Below are 22955 nucleotides of genomic sequence, written 5' to 3'. Positions count from 1 at the left end.
CTCAACAGTTTTCTTGCTGTTTCAGATGGCTGCTGGCTGCCCTCTGCATTTGGATCTGGAGGCAGCGCAAGGCTACATGTCTCTAAAGCGACTCAGGGAAGCAAGTGCGCTTCTGGAGCCGGTGTGGTCCATATATAGCCGGGCACGTTGCACAATCAAAATCACATCTGCGAGCAGCTGGTTTCGTGGCATCTGTGCTCCGGCGAGAAAGCTGAGGATGAAAGCGACATTTGGTGAGAAAACTGGTTGTGTGGAGTAGTTCAGCTGCCAATTCGTCTGGAGTCCGCTACCTGCAGGCTGATACTGTGCCTGGACTCCGAGATGACTCTCAATCTTCAACAGAGCTCATGCATTGCAAGCCCTATTGGTGGGATTGACAGACAGCGGAGCGGAATGAATCCACTCACGACGTGCTATTGCTCTCAAAGACTCACTGGCCACCTGAGCCAGCAACAGCAGCAATATAGAATGCTGACATCACCGGCCTATATCGCTTGATCCGAATCGAAGTGGCTTGATCCCAGTAACTCCAACGCCGATGATACTACTACAGCTACCGTAGGAGAAAATATAGATATCGTGAGATTTATCGTGCTACGCCTACCCTCAGATCATCTGGCCATTCTTTGGTGCTGGTTTGGAGCGAGAATTTATATTCGAAGAAAACGTGTAGACAGAAACCAGAAACTTTTTGGGAGGATTCAGCGCGTGCAAGAGAGATAGCAAGATGCTAGACTAGTGTCCCCTTTTACATCATGCCACCCATGCCGCCCATGCCGCCCATGCCGCCCATCGGAGGAGCAGCAGCAGGAGGCTGAGGAGCATCGACGATCATGCACTCGGAGGTGGTCAGCAGCGACGACACACCCGAGGCGTCAAGCAGGGCAGTGCGGACGACCTTGAGCGGATCCAGAATGCCGCTCTTGATCATGTCAGTGTACTCGCCCTTGGCAGCATCGAAGCCGTAGTTGAACTCGGCCACGTCGTGCTCAAGGATCTTGCCAACGATGACGGCACCCTCGAGGCCGGCGTTATCGGCGATGGTGCGGGCAGGGCGGCGGATGGCCTCGCGCACAATGTTGATGCCAAGGTTCTGGTCAAAGTTGTCGGCCTTGAGCGAGTCGAGCTCGAGCGACGCCTTGAGCAGCGCAGTGCCGCCACCCGGCAGGATACCCTCCTCGACGGCTGCGCGCGTGGCGTTCAGGGCATCGACGAAGCGGTCCTTCTTCTCGCCGACCTCGACCTCCGAGGCACCGCCAACACGGATCACAGCCACACCACCCGACAGCTTGGCCAGGCGCTCCTGCAGCTTCTCCTTCTCGTACTCGGAGACGCTGGCATCGTTCATGGCCGAGCGGATCTGCTCGCAGCGCTGGTTGATGCGCTCCTTGTCGCCGGCGCCGTTAAGAATGAACGTGTCCTCCTTGGTCACCGTGACAGCACCGGTGGCGCCAAACATCTCGGAGCTGGCGTTCTCCAGCTTGATGTCGAGCTCCTCCGAGAACACCGAACCGTCGGTCAGGATGGCCAGGTCGCCCAGGATCGACTTGCGGTTGTCACCGAAGCCCGGCGCCTTGACAGCGCACACCTGCAGCTGGCCGCGGAGCTTGTTGAGGATGCAGGCGGCCAGGGCCTCACCATCGACGTCCTCGGCGATGATCAGCAGCGGGCGGCGCTGCTTGGCGGCGGTCTCGAGGGCCGGCAGGATGTCCTGCACCAGCGAGATCTTCTTCTCCGACAGCAGGATGATCGGGTTCTCGAACTCGACCTTCTGCGTCTTGGTGTCGGTGATGAAGTACGGCGAGATGTAGCCGCGGTCGAACCGCATGCCCTCGGTGATCTCAAGCTCGTCCGCGATCGTCTTGCCCTCCTTCACCGTGATGGCGCCCTCCTTGCCCACCTTCTCCATGGCGCGCGAGATCAGCTCGCCGATGTGGTGGTCGCCGTTGGCCGAGATCGTGGCCACCTGGGCAATCTCCTGGGTGGTCGTGATCGGCTTCGAGTGGCTCTTCAGGAACTCGACGACCTTCTCGACCGCCAGCTGCACGCCGCGACGCAGATCCTGCGGGTTGCAGCCAGCAGCAACGTTCTTCACACCCTCGCTGAAAATGCCGCGGGCAAGGACAGTGGCGGTGGTGGTGCCGTCACCAGCCTCCTCGTTAGCCTTGTTAGCGACGTCCTGGACCAGACTACAGCACGTGCAGATATCAGTACAACAAATCAGACGCCATAGCCGCTTACTGTAATGCGTTTTCCCCGCCTCCACCCCCTTGCTACTTACCGAGCACCCAGGTTCTCAAACTTGTCCTCGAGCGTGATGCTCTTGGCGACAGTGACACCGTCCTTGGTGATCTTGGGAGCGCCGAACGGCTGCTCGATCAGCACGTTGCGGCCCTTGGGGCCGAGAGTGACAGCGACAGCCTTGGCCAGCGTCTCGACACCGACAAGCAGCTTGTTGCGGCCCTCAATACCGAACAGAATCTCCTTGTGGCCAGAGTAGTTGCGGACAGCAGTCTTGGCCGTCTTGGAGGCCTTTGCGGCACGGGGAGCGATCTTGGAGAGAGTCGACATTTTTGCAAGTGGTTTAAAGTTAGCCAGAGAACAGGGTAGGGGAATAGGTGTACAGGAAAGTGTTTTGGAGAAGAAAAAGCAAACGAGGATGCGATGGGAGAGGACGGAGGGCCGCCGGGAGATAAACGCTGGCTCGGAGGGGCTCGAGCGATTGCGGTCTTGCACGCGGGGATGGGCGTGAGACTGGCTTTTCTCATTGGGAGGCACGCCCTGGTCCGAGCCGGATCATTATCGTAATCGTCGCCAATCTGGCCCGGGTGGCCCCTGCTCCGAGATCAGCGAGCCGGCTGGGGAATTTGCCAGAACCCCGCCGTATCTTTGGCTGCTTGGGCCTCTCTCATCTCTCGCACGCTCTGTATTTTTTCCTCGCTATTCCCGTTAGACCAAAAATCCACAATTCGCAACAATGTCGGCCGCCGCTAAGCGTATCATCCCCATGCTGGACCGCGTCCTGATCCAGCGCGTCAAGGCTGAGACGAAGACTGCCTCGGGCATTCTCCTTCCCGAGAAGGCCGTGGAGAAGCTCAACGAGGGCGTCGTCGTCGCGGTTGGCCCCGGCAACGTCACCAAGGAGGGCAAGAACATCCCCGTGGGTCTCGCCGAGGGCGACCGCGTCCTGCTCCCCTCGTACGGCGGCAGCCCCGTCAAGGTCAGCTCCAGCAAGGACGACGAATTCCTGCTGTACCGTGCCGAGGAGATCCTGGCCAAGCTCCAGTAATTACGTTTATTGCGAAAATAAAACCATCTAGCACCCGCAACCACCGTAGCCCGAGCTCACCGATTCGTCGACTGTCACTGTGTTGCGCCCTGGGGACCGGCGGATGGTGGGAGACTCTGCGATCTTGCTGACCAGCTCCTCCATCGCCTGCTGCACGCCGATCTTTGTCTTTGCACTGCACTCGAGGAACAGCGTCTGGTGCTTGCGTGCGTATTCAGCGCCCTCCTTGCGTGACACTGCCCGCTCCGCCTCCTTATCGATCTTGTTGCCAATAACCATCTTGACCACCTCGTCCTTGGTACAGTACGTGCTGAGCTCCTCAAACCACTCGTCGAGGTGGTCGAATGACTCGCGGCTGCACACATCGTAGACAAGGATCACACCCTGTGCCCCGCGGTAGTAGGAGGATGTGAGTGTCCTGAACCGCTCCTGCCCGGCAGTATCCCACTACAGCATAATATGGAATGTAAGCCTGCTCATAGTGTATGCAAGCGCCTGTTGAAATATGTAGCCTTACCAGCGTCAGTTTGTACCGTGTATCGTCCAGATCCAGCATCTTGACCTTGAAATCCACGCCTACAGTGCCCATGCCAGTCAGCTGTCTGCATCTTCACTAGTTGGCATCATAGCTGCATGCACCTGAATGCTTACCAATGGTCGCGCTGGCCTCGTCGGGTGGCAAAAAGTGGTCGTCAGTGAAGCGCAGCAGTATCGATGACTTCCCCACATTCGAGTCTCCAATAAGCAGAATTTTGAACGTTGCTGCAATTTCCGGGAGAGTGTCCATGATGTCGGTTCTAAAGCAAATGTAAATGTGTACGCGGCTAAAATGAAGGCAGGTCTGAGACTCCAGAAAAAAGAAAGACGAGTATCTTGGCAGAGTGGATGGTGACTTTTGGAGTCAGGTGCGAGCACAGCGGGAGGCGATAGTGACGTGTCATCACCTGACCTGACATGTGGACAATGCGCTTGGAGTTCTCAGAAACATGGCAGTTTCAGCCCTTTTATTGCCCAGAAACTCACTAGGATATTTATCACTTCTGGACGGTCCGGCCAGTCCCCAGGAACTGCGTGATCCGGTGCTCGATATCGCTGGCCATGCCCAAGGCCGACTTGTCCTTTCCGTACACATCGATAAACTGGCCATCGGGGTCCATGAAGTACGAAAAGATCGAGTGGTCCACCAGGTAGTCCTGGCCCTCCTCGACCTTTGGCGGCTTCGAAAAGTACACCCTAAACGCCTTGCACGCGCTGCGCACCTGGTCGACTGATCCAGTCAAGCCGATGAACTTGGGGTGGAACTCTGTCAGGTACTTTTTGATCGCCTCTGGCGAGTCGCGCTGCGGGTCGCACGTAATAAACACCGGCTGGATCGTATCCTTGGTGGCCGGGTTGCGGTCCAGGATCTCTAGTGCCTCGCCGATCTTGTCCAGCTCATCAGGACAGATATCCGGGCAGTGGCAGAATCCAAAGTAAATCAAGGCAAACTTGCCCTGCAGGTCCGCGTTTGTCAGCGGGTTGCCATCCTGGTTGGTGAGGGAGAATGGCCCGCCCACGTTCGGCTTGCCGACTGTCTGCTGCTCGCCGTGCTGCTTCTGTTTGCGCTCCTGCTGCACGCGCTCCTTGGTTACCGTGAAATAGTAGACAATACCGGCCGCCGTGGCCAGAAACAGGCTGATGCCGATCGGCGACAGCGGACCAGTCGCTGGTAGCAAGCTCTCCTTGGGCTTGTCGCTCTTCTCGGTTGTCTGCCCAGTGGTGCCCTTGGGCGGCTCGGTAGTAAGCAGCCGCCGGGCCACAATCGACTGACTGAATTTGCTGCTAATCGGCGCCCGGGCCATAGCAGTAGCGCCAACAAACGGCGATGTGCGGGCCAGCACTGGCGTTCTAAGTGCTGCCCTGCGCACGAGGGGGATAAGACCACGCATGTTGAAATGTCCTAAATTGAAGAGAAAAAAGCTTTGCGGAGCTGAGCAAGGCGGAGTCAGATCGGGATGGCTTTTGAGTTGCTGACAAAATAGCCGCAGATGAGGGGCCGATTTTTAGTATCTGCGTAAGCTGTAGAATTTGCGACGATAAAAAAAAGCACCTACTGCTCCTCTGGCGGGCAGATCAGCTTCTTGTACTCCTTGATGCCTTCGCCCGAGAACTTGGTGACCTTGCGGTCCGCGCACACCCACATCTCCGTGCACACCGAGTCAATAAAGCGCTCGTCGTGGGAGACCAGCACCACGCCGCCCTTGAACAGCTTCAGCGCGTTGGTCAGCGCATCAATCGACTCCATGTCAAGATGGTTGGTCGGCTCATCGAGCACCAAAAAGTGCGGGTTCTGGACTGCCAGGCCGGCAAACGTGACACGGCTCTTCTGGCCTCCCGACAGGGTGCGGATCTCCTGCAGACCGGTCATGCCCGAAATGCCAAAGGAGCCCAGGTGGCTGCGGTACTCCTCGTCGGTCTTGCCCGGGTACGTCTTCTTCAGGTGGCCCACGGCCGTCAGGCCCAGATCGAGCTGGTCGACATGGTGCTGCGAGAAATACGCAATTCTCAGGCGTCCGTGGCGGTGCACCATGCCTGTGGTCGGATCCAGCTTGCCGATCAGCAGCTTCAGCAGCGTGGTCTTACCGGCGCCGTTGGGACCAACAATAGCAACACGAGCATCCATCTGCATGTCAATGTTGACGTTCTCAAGGATCTTGCGCTCGCTGTTGTAGCCGAACGTGACCTCATCCATATACATAACCGGCGGCGAGATGGAGTCGGGATCCGGGAACGAGAACGTCACAATCTTGTCGTCCTCGGGCTTCTCGAGCTCCGGCAGCTTCTCAAGGATCTTGATTTTCATCTGCGCCTGGGCAGCACGGTTGGCATTATACCTCCAGCGGTCAATGTACTCCTGCAAGTGCTGGCGGTACGCCATCTGCGACTCGTACTCCTTGATCTGGTTCTTGCGCCGCTCCTCGCGCGTGTCCCAGAACGACTTGAAGTTGCCTCGGTAGTGGTCAAGCTGCTCCGAGTGCTGATGGATGATGTCGGTGGCGACCTCGTCCAAGAACTCTCGGTCGTGGGACACAACCAGCAGAGTACTGGTCCACGTGCGCAGGTACCGCTCGAGCCACACCACAGCCGGGATATCAAGCATGTTCGTCGGCTCATCGAGCAGAAGCAGATCGGGTTTGCAGAACAGAGCACGGGCCAGCGACAGACGCATGCGCCAACCTCCAGAGAAGCTCTTGGTCGGGCGCTGGAAGTCAACCGAGCCGAAGCCCAGACCATTGAGGATCTCGCCGGCCTTGGACTCGGCCTTGTCGGACTCGATGTCCTGCAGCTTGGTCATGATGCCGTTCAGACGGTCGCCCAGTTCGTTCTTCTTTGCCTCGATCTCCAGCTTGGTCATCTCCTCGCCGTTGTCATCGAGCGGTGCCGGGGCATCCAGCCGCTGCAGCTCCGCATTGACGTCCGCCTCGTCACGCAGCAGCTGCTCACGGAAGATATCAGCCTTGAGCACCGAGCGAATTGCAGGCGTGTCGTCACCAGCCATCTCCTGCTCGACAAACAAAATACTGATATACGTGGGCACTGCCAGCTCGCGGCGCGCAATGTTCCGCAAGAGTGTCGACTTTCCGATACCGTTGCGGCCGATAAGGCCGTAGCGACGGCCATACACAAGGTGGATGCTAGAGTTGGTGAGAATGCGCTTGCCAGCATACGAAATGTCAAAGTTGTCGACCTTGACATCCTTGATTTTGCCGCGGGTCGATGTGTAATCCAGAATCGGGTTCACCTTCATCAAAAGCTCGTCATCATCCATCGGGTTTTCCTCAATCAGCTTCGATGCCTCGTACAGCGACCGGTGCTCGCGCTTTTGCAGCTTGGCAGCAATGCGCGCCTCTGCCTTCTTCAGCTTCTTTGTGTCCACCTGGCTCGCCACCGAACGGCCCTTGGTGTGCGACAGGTCCGCAGGCCTGGTCTGCGCAAGGCGGGCCGCCTTGTCGATCTGTGCCAGCTGCGCCGCCATGTGTACGGGCGCTGCGAGCTTGGCCATCCCGGACCGTTTGGCCGGACCAGCCTTTTGCTCGATTTCGCTCAGCAACGCGGCAAACTTGACGCACAGATCCTCGACCTTGGATTCCTTGCCGCCGGCCTCCTCCAGCATCGGCCTGATCAGGTCTTCCACTGGATCTTCACCCACGTCCTTGTCGCCATTGCTGACTGCTGTCGCTGCGTCATTAAGATATCCCTGCACGTACTCGACAATGACCTCGTCGATGCCTGGCACATGGGTGTGCAGCAGCTTTTCAATCTGCTTCTGGTTCAGCAAGTCTGCCATTCTAAGATTTCCCGCTTGATTTATAACAATTAGTCACTGCAAATGCCAACAAAACTAGTGAGAAGCAAAAGTGAGAAGCCCCCGCGCCAGCCTGCGGCCACCCGAAATTTTTTCCCTCCAGAAATGCAGCCCACCTTGGAGATCGAGTCACAATCGCTGCGGCAGCTCGGCTCGCCGCGGAGAAGTAAATTGCGATTGACATCCACGAGCCGATCCAGCCTTTGGCAGTACTGACAGCAAGACTGCCCTATTTGTTTGGAGGCGACTGCTTCAACCACCAGCCCAGTAAGGCGCAGTGTAGAGAGAGGGATTCGATCCATTTATTGTAACGAAACCAGACGTCGGTTATAGACATGTATTGAAGAAATGAGATAATTTTATACAGGCTGCAAGTGGGACGGATACCATCTAGCAGCGATCGAAGGCGGTTGTGGTAATGGTAGAAAGGGACTGGGGCGAGTTGCCTAGGAAGCGAGACGAGGGGTGCAGAAAGGGAGTGGGAGCACCGATAGAGTGAATGCGGGTGCTCTTTTGGCGGTGGTGAGCGTGGGCTCATTTATGATCCAGCACTGCACGCCCATGCTTTGTCCTTCTAGTAGACGGCGCCGCAGATATCGCCCTTGGAGATGTTGCCGTCGTCCTCAATGAACAGAACGTCAAAAGTGTTGACGAAGGCGCTGATGCTGTTGCTGTTGGCGGGCATGGCTGAATGTCGATAGCAGGAAAGACGTAAATCGGAAGGCGCTAAAAAGGAAGCGGGCTGCGTTATTGTCAACGAAAAGGGAAGATGCTTTTGAGCGAACAGAAAAGAAGTGGGGGTTCCAAAGGGTGGAAGACAATATGTGGACAAAGGATGAATAAAATACCGTCATCGAGACTTTGGTGTCGGATTATATAGAGAATCTCCAACCAGGAAAAGGTCACCCAGGGTGCACTGCCCCCACGCACCCCCTTGCCTGTCACTAAGAAAAGCTGCCCAAGAAAGGACTAATTAAAAGCGGTTTGCATTAGTACGAGCAAAAGTGTACGCAGCCAGTCTCCTCCCGCATGGTTTGCTGGGTTCGCCCGCCCGCAAGTGCGTGCCCTCTCGGCGCGGCTCAGGAGCGAACAGGAACGCTTTGCATGTTCGCAACTTTTTAGCAATTTATGCATGGCAAAGGAAACCCGCGAAAATCGACGTGCATGTTATAAAGCGAATCGTGAATAACAGGCGTTCACGGTTGCTCATCCTCCTCCGCTCGGCGTACTCCCAGCGCGCACTAAGAGCTGAAGGAGGGATCCACTGGGCAGCAGGCAGAATGTGTGGCTTCACACACCGCCAAACATCAGAGCTGTTCCGTGAACGACCTGGATTTGCCTCTGGGTGCTCGCAAACACGCGCGCCACCAACGCAGTTCCAGTTGACGGCAGGGTTTGGCTGCGTGCGAGGCCAGTGCTGGTTGGGCAGGTCCTGGGTGTTTGCCACACAAACCGTTGAGCTTGTCGGTTGTGGAGTCGCCATGTGGCGGGAGAAGCGGGCAATCTTGCTTGGTGTTCGTTCGCTGTTTGAGCTCGGCCCGACTGTCGTTCACACAAAAACAGTGAGCCCTCTACTTTCGTCATGCAAAGATATGTCTGGGATTCAAACTTTCTTTTCAACCCCAGCGCCCTTTCTACGCCCTGTGATCTGCCCACGACCTGTGCCGCCCAGGTTTCTCGGCATAATGTAAAAAGGGCTGGCTGCATGGTACAAAGCCATTTGGGACAGCTTCCAACTGCATTTCCTCATGAGGAAATGGCCATGATATATGGCATCAGAAACCGTGCCGGAGAAACGCTGCATGCGTTGGCAGAACCCTCCCTTTGCCACAAAGGGCGCGTCCTTATACGCCGGGCCACCGATCACACATGGTCTTTCTACATGATGGTCCATCTTTGTGCCAAAGAGCCACTGGGTCTTTGTATTGGAGTCACTCGCATGCGGGAAGCATGTGTACCAAGCCCGTGTCCTCGGCATGCTACTGGCATGCTACTGGCATCCCTACTCCCCGCGGCACTCAGATCCTTGGTATTTGCACGTTTCTGTGCATTAGCCGTGCTATGCTGAGGGGATGCGGGACATGTCACACTTGCACTGGTGTTCTGTTTTCTTTCAAGCGCCGCAAAGGCATCCTTTGTATGTTCTGCAGATGCACTTGCTCATCGGTATGCACAGCTGCTGCCGTGAATGGCCCGAAACAAAAGCAAAGAACTGCATGGTTTCCTGAGGCCGAGCCGACTGACGTCTCTGCACAGGTGGTGCGCTCTCCATACAGCATGAGCGAGGCTGTGCCTTGGATGGGTTTGGCAGAGTGCGATGGGAATGCAGTCGTCAACTGCACGTATTATTTGTTTGTCCCCAGTTTTGCAATTTTCCAACTCATCTGCCATCAAATCTGCCAGCTTCAGCCCATGGGGGCATTTTCTGGCACAGAGAAACAAACCAGTTTGAGAGTAAAGCGACTTCTGCTCCTTGCAGCTAGTAAATGGGGATTACCGCCCTCTATGACCGTTTGAGATGCGGTAATCCCACCCGGGTTTGTTGCGATTAAGCCAGTGCTCACCAACTCCAATTTACAGCCTGTTGGAATCCGAACGTCCGCAACGCCAACTGCGAATGTCAGTGCCCACTGCCAATTACGCTGTGGATGCATGGTTGTCGCATTCACGGTCGCCAAAAAAGGAAAAATTAAAGCAGGTCTCAAATTACAGTGTTGCCGTCATGGTCGTCTCCCAAGGACCCCTTGCCCACTGATGGCACGGGGATTCGCACCGCGGTGCATAGTGACACGTATTTTTGCACACTAGCATGCACTCACATGACATGCACAGCTTTTTTGTTCTACACAAGATGGGAGGACCAATTTATGTAGTATGCGCCCTATGTGCCGAGCAGGTGCATGTTGATTTTCAACAATGTAGGTTTTCGTCCGAGTACAAGAGGACGGCGGAATATATGCGTGTGGCGAGAGAAAAATCGCCGACCCAACATTCCCACTGGAGAACCCATTGTCAAATGGGTGCGAATGCTGTCAAATGCATAGTGGTGGAGGTATGGTCATGAAGGAATACATGCAAGCACCTATTTATGGCGGAGTAGGAGGCAGCGGGCATGGTGGGAGCAGTTTTGACCATTTATGGACATATCGCTTTTTGCCTCGGGGTTGTCACTGCAGCGGCCATTCTAATTGATTTGAATGGTGTGCGCAGGAAGAACACCTTTGATTGTGAGAGGTGGCACTGCAAATTCTGATTTCTCTTCGGTCTCAACCTCAGCCACTCATCTTTTGGGTGCCAAGTCTCTACGAATTGAACTGCGTTATCAAGTGACCACCGGCGCCGATCAGCAAGTCTGGCCATCGGTTGGAGGATGGTGATCTGCCAATGCGAGACTGGCCGTGGACCACATCTCCCAGTTTCCGCCCTTGTATGCATACTGCGGTTTGTAGGGATCTGCTAGCTGGCCCTACTATTGTACCAGGATGGTCACGGTAATCGTTGCGTGGAAACGAGTAACCACAGTGATATCAGAAAATACCAAGCTGTCCAAGGGCAACGTACCAGGCAGCATGGAAACTCCTCTCGAGCATTTTAGCAGAGGTGCAATTGGTTCATCCAACGGCAAATCAGGCAGCTTACATATATTTGATCTGCAAAACCGCACCAAAATGCATATGGTGCGGGCTGAATCTGACGCGTCCAAACTCACAGTCGCAAACAATACAAGTGGAACTGCAACAGAGACATGGTAGTATACAGGGAATGATTTTCCGGTGATATGCCGCCCAAGTTTTTCTTGGGCTCGACGCGTGGAAATCATTAAGACAAGCAGCCTTGGCGGCTATGTTTAAAGCTGTAACATAACATGTCTGGCCAGTGAGCCATTTTTGGCATAGTGATCTCCCGCTCCTGGTTCAGTTATTCTGATGAGAGGGGTGTGGAGTAGTGCAGAGGATTTGTAGACACACTCTTCAATGAACAGAAGCCCGGCTGCCCGACAGCCCAGCAGCCCAGCAACACTCAGTCCGTCCGGCAAATTCCGTTCGCAGCACATATCTTTTAAAGTAATCTACTTGTCGACGGTATTCTGTGGGGTTTGCCAACTGGTTATAACTGGTTATCTATTCAACTCTGGAAGCATTATTACAGTGGTGTCTTGTGAGCGACCAAGGGCCATACTGTTTGATGCCACGTTGGTTTGGGTGCTCACTGGATAAAGCAGAAATCCTACCGATCCAACTGCTGCCTTTGGCAGAGCAGAAATGCTCCAGGCAGGATCTCAGTGAGCTGGAATACAGGTTTCCGCAGTGCCATTATTTCTGGGATTAAGAGTGCCAGCGCCACCGATTATATTACCTGATCAGTACCGCAGCACAGATGGTCCTGCTTTGTTTCTCTAAGGCAAGGGTGTCTGCCCACACATGAGATACCACGTTGGGGTTTACTCAGCGACACACAGGCTGTTGCCCACCTTGCAGCTGAGGGAGGGAACTCTGGTGATTGTCATTGAAGACATGCATTCAATGTTGTTAGTCAATTCGGATACGTGGATGGGCACCAGCTGTTTGTGTGCTAGCCTATCAACAGGCCACAATGTACGTTGCCGTACCCTCGCAGATTGACTAGCACACAGTACCTGTTTTCCTGTTTTCCTGTTTTACTATACTGCACACATGTTGCTACACAAAAATCGTCCGCTCCTTGATGTACAGGACTCGTTCAAAGTGGCGTAGCCCCACAAAGAGACCCATGCCTTTCGCCACACCATAGTGAGGCTGGTGAAGCATTCACCCGCATGTATGGGTGCATTATGAACGCACTACAAAGGAGAGGGGCTACAAAGAAACTCTGAATGTGCCGCTCGCGGTAGATCCCTCATAACACCTTGCATGGACTGTGGCGAAACCCAGCCCTCTCACTGTGGCGCGGATCCTCGCATGGACCGGCGTTCAATGTTGAACAATGCCCACCCGCCACACAAATATGCGTCTCGTGTGTGGCAAAAACAAGGGATGGCGGGAGAGGCAGTAAGTCACCAGGACAGCGGTCAATCGCGAACGTGTAGCTCAGCATTTCATGAATCAGGAGGGGGTGGGTTGTGTGTATTGATATAACAAACTTTTTCCTCATGTGGTCTGTTGCTCATTGGATTATCGGCGCGCACAGCAGCATTCGCCACATTCACAGTTTGCCACATTCGCAGTTTGCCACATTCGCAGTTCACAAGCGCCAGGGTATGGTGCGACATAAAAAAATCGAGAGCTGGGCAACTGCTGTGCGAACCAGGTGTTCTCGCTGTTCCACCTCCGATGTGGAAATTGCTGCAGAACACCACCATGCGCGTTCTTTGTATTCGTTGCCCATCGAAACGGGCTGCAAAAATAGCACCAGTTCTTGACGCCGTTCGGTCCGGTCCCCATGTCATACGCGTGCTTGCAATGGGCCGCACCCGTGCCGGGCTCGTTGGGCAGTAGTTGAATTATCCTGCTGCGCAAAAAGTATCCAAAAAGTTGGGACAATGGAGGGTTTAATTGGAAATTCAACCACTTATCCAGATCAGGCTGAGCCGCAAAATGAAGTAGCTGCGTGCTGTGTGATAGTACCCGAGCTCTGACTCGAATACGTCCTTGGCTGCAGCTCACAGCTCGCCTCACCACCGACAGCAGCCGAGGGATCTCCCCTTTTCTCATTTCCAGCACCACTGCCGTCATGTCCGGATATGTCGGCCTTCCTTGTCCGCAGGAGAGAGTGGATTAGCCACCTTATTTGTGGACGAGAAAAAACAACGCGCATCTACATTCCATTTTTAGAACAGCAAAAAGTAGGGAATGGCAAGCCGGTTTCTGAAATGGAGTGGGCTAATTGGCTGGAGGGACGCCAATCCCAGGTCGATAGCAGCCGGCATAATGTAAAAACTGCACAGCCGATGTGGGCTACGGGCTGGAGACCGCATCGTCCTTGCCAATCCGTTGTGCGCTCCGAACTTGTGCTGGGCCAAGCGAAGCGCGGACCAAATAGGCAGCGGGCCGGATGTGCGCACAGCATCCCACCACATCTGGGCACCAAGAAATACCTATTAATGGTTGGCAACATCATTGGCTGCGAACGCGACCGAATCCTCAATACGCGCTTTGGCGTGCACATGTTGGCCCGCAACTATTTCTAAACCCCTGCGCAACTAAAAATACTTACTACCAAGTAAGGTTCTACTTTCTATTTTTGTTGGAGCTGATTTCGGGGAAGAGCTTCGTCACAGCCCGCTACAAAGCTTGGCAGACCGCGACGGGTTGCAGGGTGTGGTCCTGCCCGAGAAAGTATCGAAATCAGTAGAATCTATGTACTGGTGGTAGCGGTGGTGGACTGGGAGCTGAATTGTTGCACATGTGCTGGACAGCAGACCATTCGGAGGGAGATCCATCGCCAAGCGGTCCTGCGGGCGTAAAAGACTGACAGCTCGACTGAGTAAGAGAGCGGGTGTGGGGCAGCGGCTGTACAGGCAGAGCACATCCGCCCTCACCATGTAGGCTGCAACAATCAACTGCATCTGCCGCGGCCGGAGGGAGCACTCGGCACCCACTTGCGCTTAATTGACTCTGCCCCGGGGGACTGCAGCCCGCCCCCGGGGGTCCGCTGACCCACCCCGTTCATAATCCAACCTCCCCTCCGACCCCTGTGAGTTTTGGGCGCTCTTCGCTTGAGTTGCAATTACTGGCAATCATTTCTTCTAACGGTCAGAGGGATGCCCGCGAACCCGTGCGGCACACCCCCTTGCCCCGCATTTTCCTCCTTGCTACGCACAGGATTCCTCTTGCCTGCTTGGCAGACGAAAAAAGAACTGGGGGATTTTTGCCAGTGTCATCGAGTTCGATACCTATTTTTCACTATTTTTCGGGCATGGCCACCTCACAGCATTTCCTTTTTGCCCTTTCTCCAAACGATTGCATATAATACCGCGGGTGTCCGCTTGCCTTCTCCTTCAAACTTTACAATTTTCCTCCCAGCAACCAACTCTTCATTTTTTCATCGCGATATCGCCACCGCGCTGCCCATTTCTTTTATTGTACAATCATAGCCAGCCGTAGCCAGCCTTGGTTTCTATTTGCCCAATAAGCACACCGCGCTCCTGGCCACACTCCTGCACCACCCAGCGTATTCCCTCCCTTTTTCGCACTATTAGCGCACTTGCCCGCATATCATCGCTCCACCACAGGCTATTGTAGCAAGCGTCTTATTGTACAATCACGCTTTGCCCTTTCTGCCCGCTCTGATCCTCCTTATTGCACAATAAGCAGCTGTCAGTCCTGTTCTTTTCGATACTCTTACACTATTGCATCGGGCCCCACTCGCCACAGCACTCGCCACTGCTGTCTCCGCTCAGCCACATCACAAGAACGCGTCTTTCAATTCTACAATGGACGGCCACCACTTTACATATGCAAGCGATCAAGCCGCCGGCCATACTGCCGCTGTCCCTTCAATGGGATTTGCGGGCATGGGAGGGGTCACAATGATGCCGCCCATGTCGCTCCCTCAGCCGTCAATGCACCACTACCAGCACCCGCCACAGCAGCACCTCCCCGGCGTCGCTGCTATAAATGGCAACTGCCTGCCGCCAGCTGGCCCTTCTTACCTCAAAACAACTCTCAACCTCCCTTGCTCTTCCAAAGTCATTAACCACCCGGAAAGCACCATTTACCGCTACAACGACACAACCGAGACCATGGAACAGAAGGTTCGCCAGTTCTATTCTGCCGACGGCACCTCGTTTATCGAGCACGTCCCTGGCCACTGCCTGGTGTTTATTCCCAACGGTGTCAACATTGACTATTTCATGCGCGAGATGAGGAAGGTGCGCGTCCCGCGTCCGCAGCGCAAGCCAAAGGAGAAGTCGAACAAACCGACCAACGCCTTTATCAAGTACCGCAACTTTAAGATTGTTGACCTCAAGGAGAAGCACCCTGAGATTAGCCAGACTGAGATTTCGCGCATGGCTGGCGAGTGCTGGAAGACAGAGAAGGAGGAGGTCAAGGCCCGCTTCCGCAAGCAGTACCTTGAGGAGAAGAAGATCTACGACGCCAACAAGTCCAACAAGCGCTCGCGCCTGGAGAGCGAGGCTGACTCGGAGACTGAGTCTCAGACTGAGGGCTCGCCTGGCCTCTCCACCTCTAGCCATCTTCAGCAGTCGACACCGAGCAACGCTAACACAACCAGTACCGCCGACCGGAGCGCTAACAATGGCTTCGGGCTCGGCCTTAGCAGCTTCGACGGTCCTATGGGCTTCAACCCGGGTCGCCGCCGCAGCCAGACACTGCCCTCCAACAGCTTCTCGCGGGCAGGTGCCAAGCGCCGCATCTCTCAGGAGCTGCGCAAGCATCTGGCTGGCAAGTCGAACGTCGCGTACGCCACTGCTGCTGCCACCGCCAACGCACAGAAGAACCACGCGCACCCCGAGTTCAACTTCACCAACGGGCCGCTGCACGAGAGCCCGGTCATGGCCGACGCTTCGCACAGCCCGTTCATGGCTGCCAGCATGTCGCCCATGCTGATGCCGCTCAACCCGGGCTTCCCCATCTCGGACTTCTCGACCCCGGCACTGAGCGCCGCTGCGTCCGCTGCGCCGATGACAGTCAACACTGCCGCCGGCTACGCCCACAGCGCCGACGGGTTTGAGGTGTTCTCGCCTGACCAGGAGGACATGGCTGCTGCTGCCGCCGCCAACAGCTGGAGCGACGCCGGGTTTGCCGCCAGCCTGAGCATGATGGCTACGTCGACTGTGGCCGCTGCTCCCATCAGCACGGCGCCCTTCATGGTCGACGCTGCTGCTGTCGCTGCCACAGCGGCCGGTGCTCTGGCCAACACTGGCTATGCCAGCATCTCCAGCGACATGGTGGGAAGCCTCACTGCTACCCCGCCGACCATCGCTGCAGTCAACACCTGGCCGATGCCCCAGAGCTTCAACTTGGTACCTGAGCAGTCATCCATACCTCCTCAGTAAGCGGCTGGAACGTGTCCCCCCGGACGCTTGATTAAGCTTATAGAACTCGCGTGTCTGTTGCACTCCTCACACCTCCCCACCATCATACACATTCCCCGTTCGACGGTTCCCGCCTCTGTACCATTTTCTCCTTCCTCGGCATTCGTATCTTTCTGCTTCATTTCCACACCTGCGATCCATTTTTTTGATTTGCTTCTATTTTTTATTTTGTAAAGTTCATATACACTCGTTTAAAAATAGCCAACCCCTCGTACATTGCAGCTGGCAGCCCTTGCCAAAGGCTTCGCTGCTGGTCTATCCGGCCCGGTTTACATCTGTAGAGCGCTTTACGTAAAGCAATTAATATTGTTGCATGTCGTATTTTTAGCTCGCTCCACCGTCGCGGGCTGCATTGGCATCCGAATGCCATTCTCGCGCACGCCCTTTCTGACAAAATAAAACAGGCTTATTGTCATCCACCTACTCATCGGCCAGCACATGCTCTCGATGCTGCAGTAAAACAAGTGTTGTTGCCATTAGCTCAGCAGGAAACAGACGGGCTAGAAATGAGAAAAGGCAGATCGCCAAAGTTGCTAATGGACTGGAATTTATTCCTGATCGACGACCATCTTCTCGGCGCCTGAGGCCGTGCTGGCACCATGGCTGCCGTCATTGGGGGCAATTTCGTTATACAGGTACTCGTCCTGGTACTCCTTCAGGTACTGCACCGAGCGCGCCTCATCCAAGAACAGCGAGTAGACACGCTTGATGTCGGCCACGTCGACCTTTGCCGCCTGGCGCTTCTGCGCAACAAGATGGCTGGTCGAAATCAGGTGGATGGCGTAGCGCAGTGATGTCTCCATGGCAACCTTGGTCAGGACACTCAGCGCATCCTCGGTCATGTCAACCTCCTCCTCGTCCGAGCGAATCTTGAGAATCTCACGCACCTCGGTTTCATTGTAGGGCTGCGTCGAAATGATCAGCAGGCGGTCCAAAAAGTCGATGGGGATTCCGTGCGGCGACTGGTAGTTGGTGCCACGGATTCGCGACATGCCGCGGTTCGATGCCATGATGACAATCGGAGCCATGCTGTCCTCCAGTGCTCGGTTGAGGTACGAGAAGCACTCCATGTCGAGCATATGTATCTCGTCGATGAACAGGACCTACGTAGTGCAAACAGCGCAGAGGCAGAAAAAAGGTAATATGATTAGCGCTACAGCGCATTAGGTTTGCATGTGAGTTTCAGACGGTGCAAGTACCAGAGCGCAATTGGCCACTGGAGACACGGTCTGCCAAAACATGCTATGCTATAGGAGGGAACTTGATCGGTCTGCCTTGGCTAAACAGCCCAACATCATGTATGAGCATGTATGCGCCTTGAGCGATCAGCCCCGCACCGCGGACTTTACATGGCAGAGCGCATACCCGATGTGGCCATGCATACACCAGATGGCACCCACATCAAAACAACAAGGATGTACAAGGAGGTTTGCTGGTGGAAGCGTCCATGGGGATGGTGAATCGCTTGTCCAGACCACTGCTGCCACACAGATATGAGGGGTAGGGTGTCTCCAAAACCGTCTGTAAAGATCTACGATCGCTGACACGGGCACCGACAGCTGGACGAGAGCAAAGAAGGAATGTGCACGATGCTGTTCAGAGCCCCGCCTCCCCCAACTAATACAGTATAATTTGTAAGCCGCGGTGCAAGACCGCAGGACCGATCAAAGCGGCCTGCTGCTGGCATTCGCAAGACGGATAGTTTATGTATGCCAAGAGCTGGAAGGGAGTTTGAAGCCGCACGTCCCATGGCAAAATAAATCAAGGCGTGAAGACGACCTAGGACTATCAGGGTGCAAGGCAATTAACATGCCCAGTGCTCACTAATTTCCTTTGGCTAATTCCTTTGTGCCCCGCTTAAACGCAAATGCAAAAATAAATGGCTGTCCAAACCACTGCCAAGAGCTGAATCCCATGCATATGCACGACATGGCGGGCTTCAATGAAGCAATTGAGCCAGCGAATGAGAAAATTCGTAGTCGGAGGAAGGGCACGAAAAAATGCGGCGTGCCAGCAGGTGGGATTTACGCTGGCAGAGCAGCGGGGAGACAGAAAACAAAAAAGCACACCCCAGGGTTCAAGCTGGATCGATTTTTGAGCAGCTGCGACAGCGTGAGGAAATAGTGTGCAACAGCGGCCGCATAGTTTGGATTGGCGACCGTCATCTCTGGCAATTTCCCAACGGGCATCAGCCAGTGGCAGCAGCGCCCATCCCCTCTTCTGAGCACATGCATATGTGTATGTGTGGGGGGATTTGGATCTCAGATAAATCAGTGTGCTACCAGCAATCCCACCAAGGGCACTCGAGGAAAAGTTTTGGCGTGTAGACCGAGCACTATTTTGTCAGAGGCATCCACAACACGCGCAAACCAAAAAGAATCGTCTGCAGTACAGCTGATTGCTGGCGATTTGCACAGGCGGCACTCCATGTTGGGCATGTAATATAAATCGAGCGATGTTGTAAATACTTACTCCTGGGACAATCTCGGCCTTGCCCTCCTCGCACCACTCTGAAACCTTTTGGTTGATTTGCTCCCGGACCTCAGGCTTGATTTCGCCAGTGTCGCCGGAGAACAGCGCCAAAAAGCCCTGCTGGCGACTGTTGATAACATCAATCTCGTGCATTGATACCGTGTGGACAGCTTCCTTGCGCGTCTGAAGCTCGCCTTCAGGACACTGCACAAACTTGACCTAAAAATAGACATACATCTAAGTATCCAGGCCACAAACATCACCACCTCCTGCGACACGGTTACACAGGAGAGAAGGTGCTCCGAAAAAAGAGCATCCATGATGCGCTTGACACATGAAATGTAGCTGCATAGGGGTAAATGCACCCCCAGGTGGAGCCGCGATCGACAGTGCGGAGGTGTACTTACTTCAGGTCCTGTCGCGTCAAAGTCCCGAGCCCGCGTGAATGACCGGCCGAGGCGGGTGATACGGCCCGTGGCCTTGTCGATTTGAATCACGTCTCTACAACATACACCAGCGAATCAGCAATCACGTGCACCTTTGGGTCTGCATGCCACTGACCTCATCGCCAGAAGCTGGCCTTCAACTTACCCGGCCATGACCTTTTCCTTGGTCAGCGAGTCGATCATCTTCTGGCCCAGCTCATAGATCGTTTCCATGTCTGTGGTCTTCAGCGTGAGCTTGCCGCTCTTCGGGCCAACGCCGGTGACAGAGCGGTCAATCTGGATCTCGACAACCTCGCCCTCGATGATCTCAGTCTCCTCCTTGATACGCACACCGATCGAACGCCGGAACGCCTGCGCCAACGCCTCCGTCTTCGACATCTCCAGCGAGAAAACTTCCGACGCAGCAATCGATGTGAAGGGGACGTCGCCCAGCTCCTGCGACATGGCCATGGCAATAGCCGTCTTTCCCGTACCCGGCCCTCCTGCCATCAAGACCGCGCGACCAGAGATCTTGCCCTGCTTGATAACCTTCACAATGACTCCGGCTGCCTTGCGCGCCTTGACCTGGCCAACCATGCCCTGGCTGGACGGGCGGCACTCCATTTTGTCGTCCAAACCAAGTCCGCGAATGTGCGAATGAGCGCCTGTACGCTCCAGCTTGCCAATGTCCGTAGACTTTGTAGTAATAATAGACTCCTACATTCCAAATGCAGCGTTTAGGTTAGCAGAAATGTTCCACCGCTGCCTCAGCTCCAATGTCTAGCACGCCGACTACACACCATTTTACGCGTTTCCTGTGAATTTGGCTGCAAGTAGAATGTGACTGAAAGGCTAAATGCGCGGCAAACAAGTGACCAGAAAAGCTATGAGACATGGAGACTGGTTGCGTAGTCTGAAATATTTTAGCAGACACTGAAAAAAAAGCATGGATCTGAAAATCAGATCTTCTGATTAGTTGGCTCATGGATGTGTTAAATGAAGAGGCAAGTGCATATCGCATGTCTATTACACAGGGTTTGCTAACAAAACTGGATCTATATATTCAGCATTTTACATTGTAGCATTTTTGTATATAGTTCAAGGGACAACATTTATTGAGGCAGTATGGAAGTGCAGAGTGTCTGCCAAACAGCATGTGGTAAAAAGCTAGTACCCACATCCTACATCTGTGGCTGGTCCGCAAAGGTGTACTCGCCAGCACCAGGCTGACCACCCAGAATCACAGGCAGCAGTCTCGGAACGCGTGCAAGTAGCCTGAGTACCATGCGCATGGCCCTGAGCATCACGCTGGCCGCATTGCGCGGCACCGGCATCAGCTGGATGCCGTATTGGCAGCTATCGCTGGCCGGAACAGCCGACGACCCAGCCTGCACGATCGAGTCGACGCTGCACACCGGCACATAGTACGCGTTGCCATTCTGCACCACATTGTACGACAGGTGGGTGAACCTGCCCGTAGCCGGATCAAACACATGGGTGACAACCGTCGGCGTGTCAGTGCTCTCGCCCGAAATGTGCGAAAAGTCAAAGAACGAAGCCAGGCGGGCCACAGCAGACTGCATGGGCTCAGTTGCCTCGACGTTGGGAACCGGAGTGTTGGGCTGGATGCCTGGCATCTCGAACTGCGGGGCAATGTTGGCGGCAGGTGGGGTTGGCAGGACATCCTGCATGCGGTGCACGGGACCCTGCTGCTGCTGGGCAAGAGCGGCTGAGGCAAGGAAGGCAATGGCAGTGAACTTCATGATGCAGTTGAGAATTGACAGAGTAGCAGAGAGAAGTGTATTGAGAGAAAGGCAGGACTAGTGCTTGCTGATGCTGAGGCTCTCCATGGCTGTCTGGATTGCACTCCTTTTATACTCTATTCAATATCCAGTCCGCCCCGCCCAGCGACAGAGTCCTGACCCAGATCGTACAGATCCATCAGCAAGTCAGGCACCAACAATCCTTTGGAACAAGGGGTCGGGACGCAGAGCCACAGTAATATCGTCTTCTGCCACACCCAAGCGCACCATCTGGTGCACGTCAAGCATGCTGGACTCTGCCAGGATACATCTGGTGGCACCCAGCTGCTCAATGTAGTTGTGAAATATTGCTTGAAGAGCATCAATATTGCATTTATTTTAGTATCTAATGAGTTATTGGATTAGTGGAATTTGTACGTAGGAATTCCAGTGACACTCGAAATAAAGCCTAAGTAGTAGTTAACGTGTGTATAGACGCCGAATCCATCATTCAACGCACAGGTTGGGTCGCCACTAAGGTTCGAGCCGTAGCTCGTAAGCCCTGCCAAATATTGGTTGCCATTAACATTGATGACAACGCCTGTACCCGAGTCACCCTGGCACGTATCGGAACCCAGCAATAGCCTATTCTCAGTACAGATCTGGGGGCCATTGCTAGACTGGTAGCCCCTAATGAACTGCTTGCAATCGTTACGGTTCCCGACAATGATTTCGGTCTGCTTGAGGCGGTTTGTGGTACTGTCGACATTTGGGTTAGTGCCTGACTGACCCCAGCCGAGCGCAGTGAGTCTGGTACCAGACGAGATGTTGCCGCCATAGATTTTGATCTGCTGCACACCCCCGTAGCCAACACCCAGGCTAGGTGTGATGATAATAGCAATATCATTGACGATTTCGTTCGGGTCAAACCGCGGGTGCACATAAACAGCAGTGGCCCGTACGTTTCGCTGTTTTGACTTTTCCACATTACCAATTCCGACACTGATATGGTTGGCACGGATGAGCGCGCCGCTATCGAGGTCCACGACGCAATGGGCTGCAGTCACGATAACGGTGTCGGCAATGATAGTGCCGCCGCAGAGGCCTGTGCCCCGTCCCCAGGTCAACTGGAGCGAGGCAAGGTAAGGGAACTGGCCGTCAGCTGCAAATGATCCGCCGATAATGCGCTCGTTGCCAGAGGAGGTTGGGCGTTCAGTCGCAGCAGCAGGCTCGCTGGCAGCCGAGTCGAGAGGAGCGAGTGACTGGGTATTGGATGGCTCGAACAGACTGCTTGCAAGGCTGCTGGGCATCTCGAGTTTAGGCACCGTAATTGCGGTCGCGAGCATGGCGAACCCGGCAATTGCAGAGGTGCTGACGATCATTATTGATTCTTGGCTTGAGCAGTAGAGGCTGACGGGTGTGTATGTTGGAGTGCTTGTGGAGGAAGGGCGATTGCTGTTTGCTGAGGCTAGTAGCGATCTACAGACCGCACCGATCTATATATATTCGATGTGCGCTGGTCTGTCCATTGGTAAGGCTGTGAGACATGTATCTGCAATGCACGGTTCTGGGCCAGGAACTTTTGTCCGAGTGCATGATGAAAGTGGTTGCATAGTGTGAATGGTGTCTCACATAACATCTTGCATAC

At 54.7% G+C, this 22955-nt stretch overlaps 10 protein-coding genes across 10 annotated transcripts; 2 read left to right on the top strand and 8 right to left on the bottom strand.

Annotated features, from left to right (window-relative positions):
* Positions 1-611: 611 nt before the first annotated feature.
* On the bottom strand, positions 612-2882 carry DL89DRAFT_153715 (hsp60-like protein). Its single transcript, XM_040883583.1, has 2 exons — positions 2282-2882; positions 612-2189 (listed from the first exon to the last, which is right to left on the bottom strand). Exons 1-2 carry the CDS (start codon positions 2569-2571, stop codon positions 749-751), a joined length of 1731 nt encoding a protein of 576 aa, XP_040743844.1. The 5' UTR covers positions 2572-2882; the 3' UTR covers positions 612-748.
* Position 2883: 1 nt separating this feature from the next.
* DL89DRAFT_153733 (uncharacterized protein) lies at positions 2884-3448 on the top strand. Its single transcript, XM_040883584.1, has one exon. The coding sequence runs from the start codon at positions 2978-2980 to the stop codon at positions 3287-3289; it is 312 nt and encodes a 103-aa protein (XP_040743843.1). The 5' UTR covers positions 2884-2977; the 3' UTR covers positions 3290-3448.
* Positions 2936-4076, bottom strand: DL89DRAFT_322613 (RAB18A, member ras oncogene family; the record flags this gene model as incomplete). The annotated part of the gene is made up of 3 exons (XM_040891347.1): positions 2936-3736; positions 3807-3865; positions 3941-4076. 3 exons carry the CDS (start codon positions 4074-4076, stop codon positions 3317-3319), a joined length of 615 nt encoding a protein of 204 aa, XP_040743842.1. The 3' UTR covers positions 2936-3316.
* A 206-nt stretch (positions 4077-4282) lies between these two features.
* On the bottom strand, positions 4283-5298 carry DL89DRAFT_153841 (SCO1 protein). Its single transcript, XM_040883586.1, has one exon. It carries the CDS (start codon positions 5215-5217, stop codon positions 4324-4326), a length of 894 nt encoding a protein of 297 aa, XP_040743841.1. The 5' UTR covers positions 5218-5298; the 3' UTR covers positions 4283-4323.
* Positions 5298-7739, bottom strand: DL89DRAFT_153712 (uncharacterized protein). The gene has a single exon (XM_040883582.1). The coding sequence runs from the start codon at positions 7614-7616 to the stop codon at positions 5379-5381; it is 2238 nt and encodes a 745-aa protein (XP_040743840.1). The 5' UTR covers positions 7617-7739; the 3' UTR covers positions 5298-5378.
* A 3161-nt stretch (positions 7740-10900) lies between these two features.
* On the bottom strand, positions 10901-11540 carry DL89DRAFT_153704 (uncharacterized protein). The gene has a single exon (XM_040883581.1). It carries the CDS (start codon positions 11452-11454, stop codon positions 11104-11106), a length of 351 nt encoding a protein of 116 aa, XP_040743839.1. The 5' UTR covers positions 11455-11540; the 3' UTR covers positions 10901-11103.
* Positions 11541-14623: 3083 nt separating this feature from the next.
* Positions 14624-17090, top strand: DL89DRAFT_267421 (uncharacterized protein). The gene has a single exon (XM_040887492.1). It carries the CDS (start codon positions 15046-15048, stop codon positions 16627-16629), a length of 1584 nt encoding a protein of 527 aa, XP_040743838.1. The 5' UTR covers positions 14624-15045; the 3' UTR covers positions 16630-17090.
* Positions 17091-17119: 29 nt separating this feature from the next.
* On the bottom strand, positions 17120-20437 carry DL89DRAFT_267416 (TIP49-domain-containing protein). The gene is made up of 5 exons (XM_040887491.1): positions 20366-20437; positions 19732-20282; positions 19548-19641; positions 19141-19359; positions 17120-17771 (listed from the first exon to the last, which is right to left on the bottom strand). The coding sequence occupies exons 1-5, from the start codon at positions 20366-20368 to the stop codon at positions 17217-17219; spliced, it is 1422 nt and encodes a 473-aa protein (XP_040743837.1). The 5' UTR covers positions 20369-20437; the 3' UTR covers positions 17120-17216.
* Positions 20438-20746: 309 nt separating this feature from the next.
* Positions 20747-21328, bottom strand: DL89DRAFT_292860 (uncharacterized protein; the record flags this gene model as incomplete). Its single annotated transcript, XM_040890348.1, has 1 exon — positions 20747-21328. The coding sequence occupies one exon, from the start codon at positions 21326-21328 to the stop codon at positions 20747-20749; it is 582 nt and encodes a 193-aa protein (XP_040743836.1).
* Positions 21329-21715: 387 nt separating this feature from the next.
* Positions 21716-22755, bottom strand: DL89DRAFT_267415 (trypsin-like serine protease). The gene has a single exon (XM_040887490.1). The coding sequence runs from the start codon at positions 22687-22689 to the stop codon at positions 21730-21732; it is 960 nt and encodes a 319-aa protein (XP_040743835.1). The 5' UTR covers positions 22690-22755; the 3' UTR covers positions 21716-21729.
* Positions 22756-22955: the final 200 nt, after the last annotated feature.

The sequence above is a fragment of the Linderina pennispora genome, assembly GCF_002104995.1.
Source record: "Linderina pennispora strain ATCC 12442 chromosome Unknown DL89scaffold_6, whole genome shotgun sequence".
In the NCBI taxonomy this organism is placed as follows: domain Eukaryota; kingdom Fungi; phylum Kickxellomycota; class Kickxellomycetes; order Kickxellales; family Kickxellaceae; genus Linderina; species Linderina pennispora.
The sequence above is the reverse complement of the archived record's forward strand: the minus strand, read 5'-3'. Positions and strand labels throughout refer to the sequence as shown.

What these genes read in the sequence shown, in the direction of transcription:
- DL89DRAFT_153715 (XM_040883583.1), bottom strand. Translation starts at nt 2,571, where the DNA reads ATGTCGACTCTCTCCAAGATCGCTCCCCGTGCCGCAAAGGCCTCCAAG. An exon ending in TTTGAGAACCTGGGTGCTCG is followed by an intron (nt 2,190 to 2,281) that starts GTAAGTAGCAAG and finishes CACGTGCTGTAG; the next exon opens with TCTGGTCCAGGACGTCGCTA.
- DL89DRAFT_153733 (XM_040883584.1), top strand. Translation starts at nt 2,978, where the DNA reads ATGTCGGCCGCCGCTAAGCGTATCATCCCCATGCTGGACCGCGTCCTG.
- DL89DRAFT_153841 (XM_040883586.1), bottom strand. Translation starts at nt 5,217, where the DNA reads ATGCGTGGTCTTATCCCCCTCGTGCGCAGGGCAGCACTTAGAACGCCA.
- DL89DRAFT_153712 (XM_040883582.1), bottom strand. Translation starts at nt 7,616, where the DNA reads ATGGCAGACTTGCTGAACCAGAAGCAGATTGAAAAGCTGCTGCACACC.
- DL89DRAFT_153704 (XM_040883581.1), bottom strand. Translation starts at nt 11,454, where the DNA reads ATGATTTCCACGCGTCGAGCCCAAGAAAAACTTGGGCGGCATATCACC.
- DL89DRAFT_267421 (XM_040887492.1), top strand. Translation starts at nt 15,046, where the DNA reads ATGGACGGCCACCACTTTACATATGCAAGCGATCAAGCCGCCGGCCAT.
- DL89DRAFT_267416 (XM_040887491.1), bottom strand. An exon ending in AAGGAAAAGGTCATGGCCGG is followed by an intron (nt 19,642 to 19,731) that starts GTAAGTTGAAGG and finishes TGTATGTTGTAG; the next exon opens with AGACGTGATTCAAATCGACA. An exon ending in AGGCCGAGATTGTCCCAGGA is followed by an intron (nt 17,772 to 19,140) that starts GTAAGTATTTAC and finishes TGCACTACGTAG; the next exon opens with GTCCTGTTCATCGACGAGAT.
- DL89DRAFT_267415 (XM_040887490.1), bottom strand. Translation starts at nt 22,689, where the DNA reads ATGATCGTCAGCACCTCTGCAATTGCCGGGTTCGCCATGCTCGCGACC.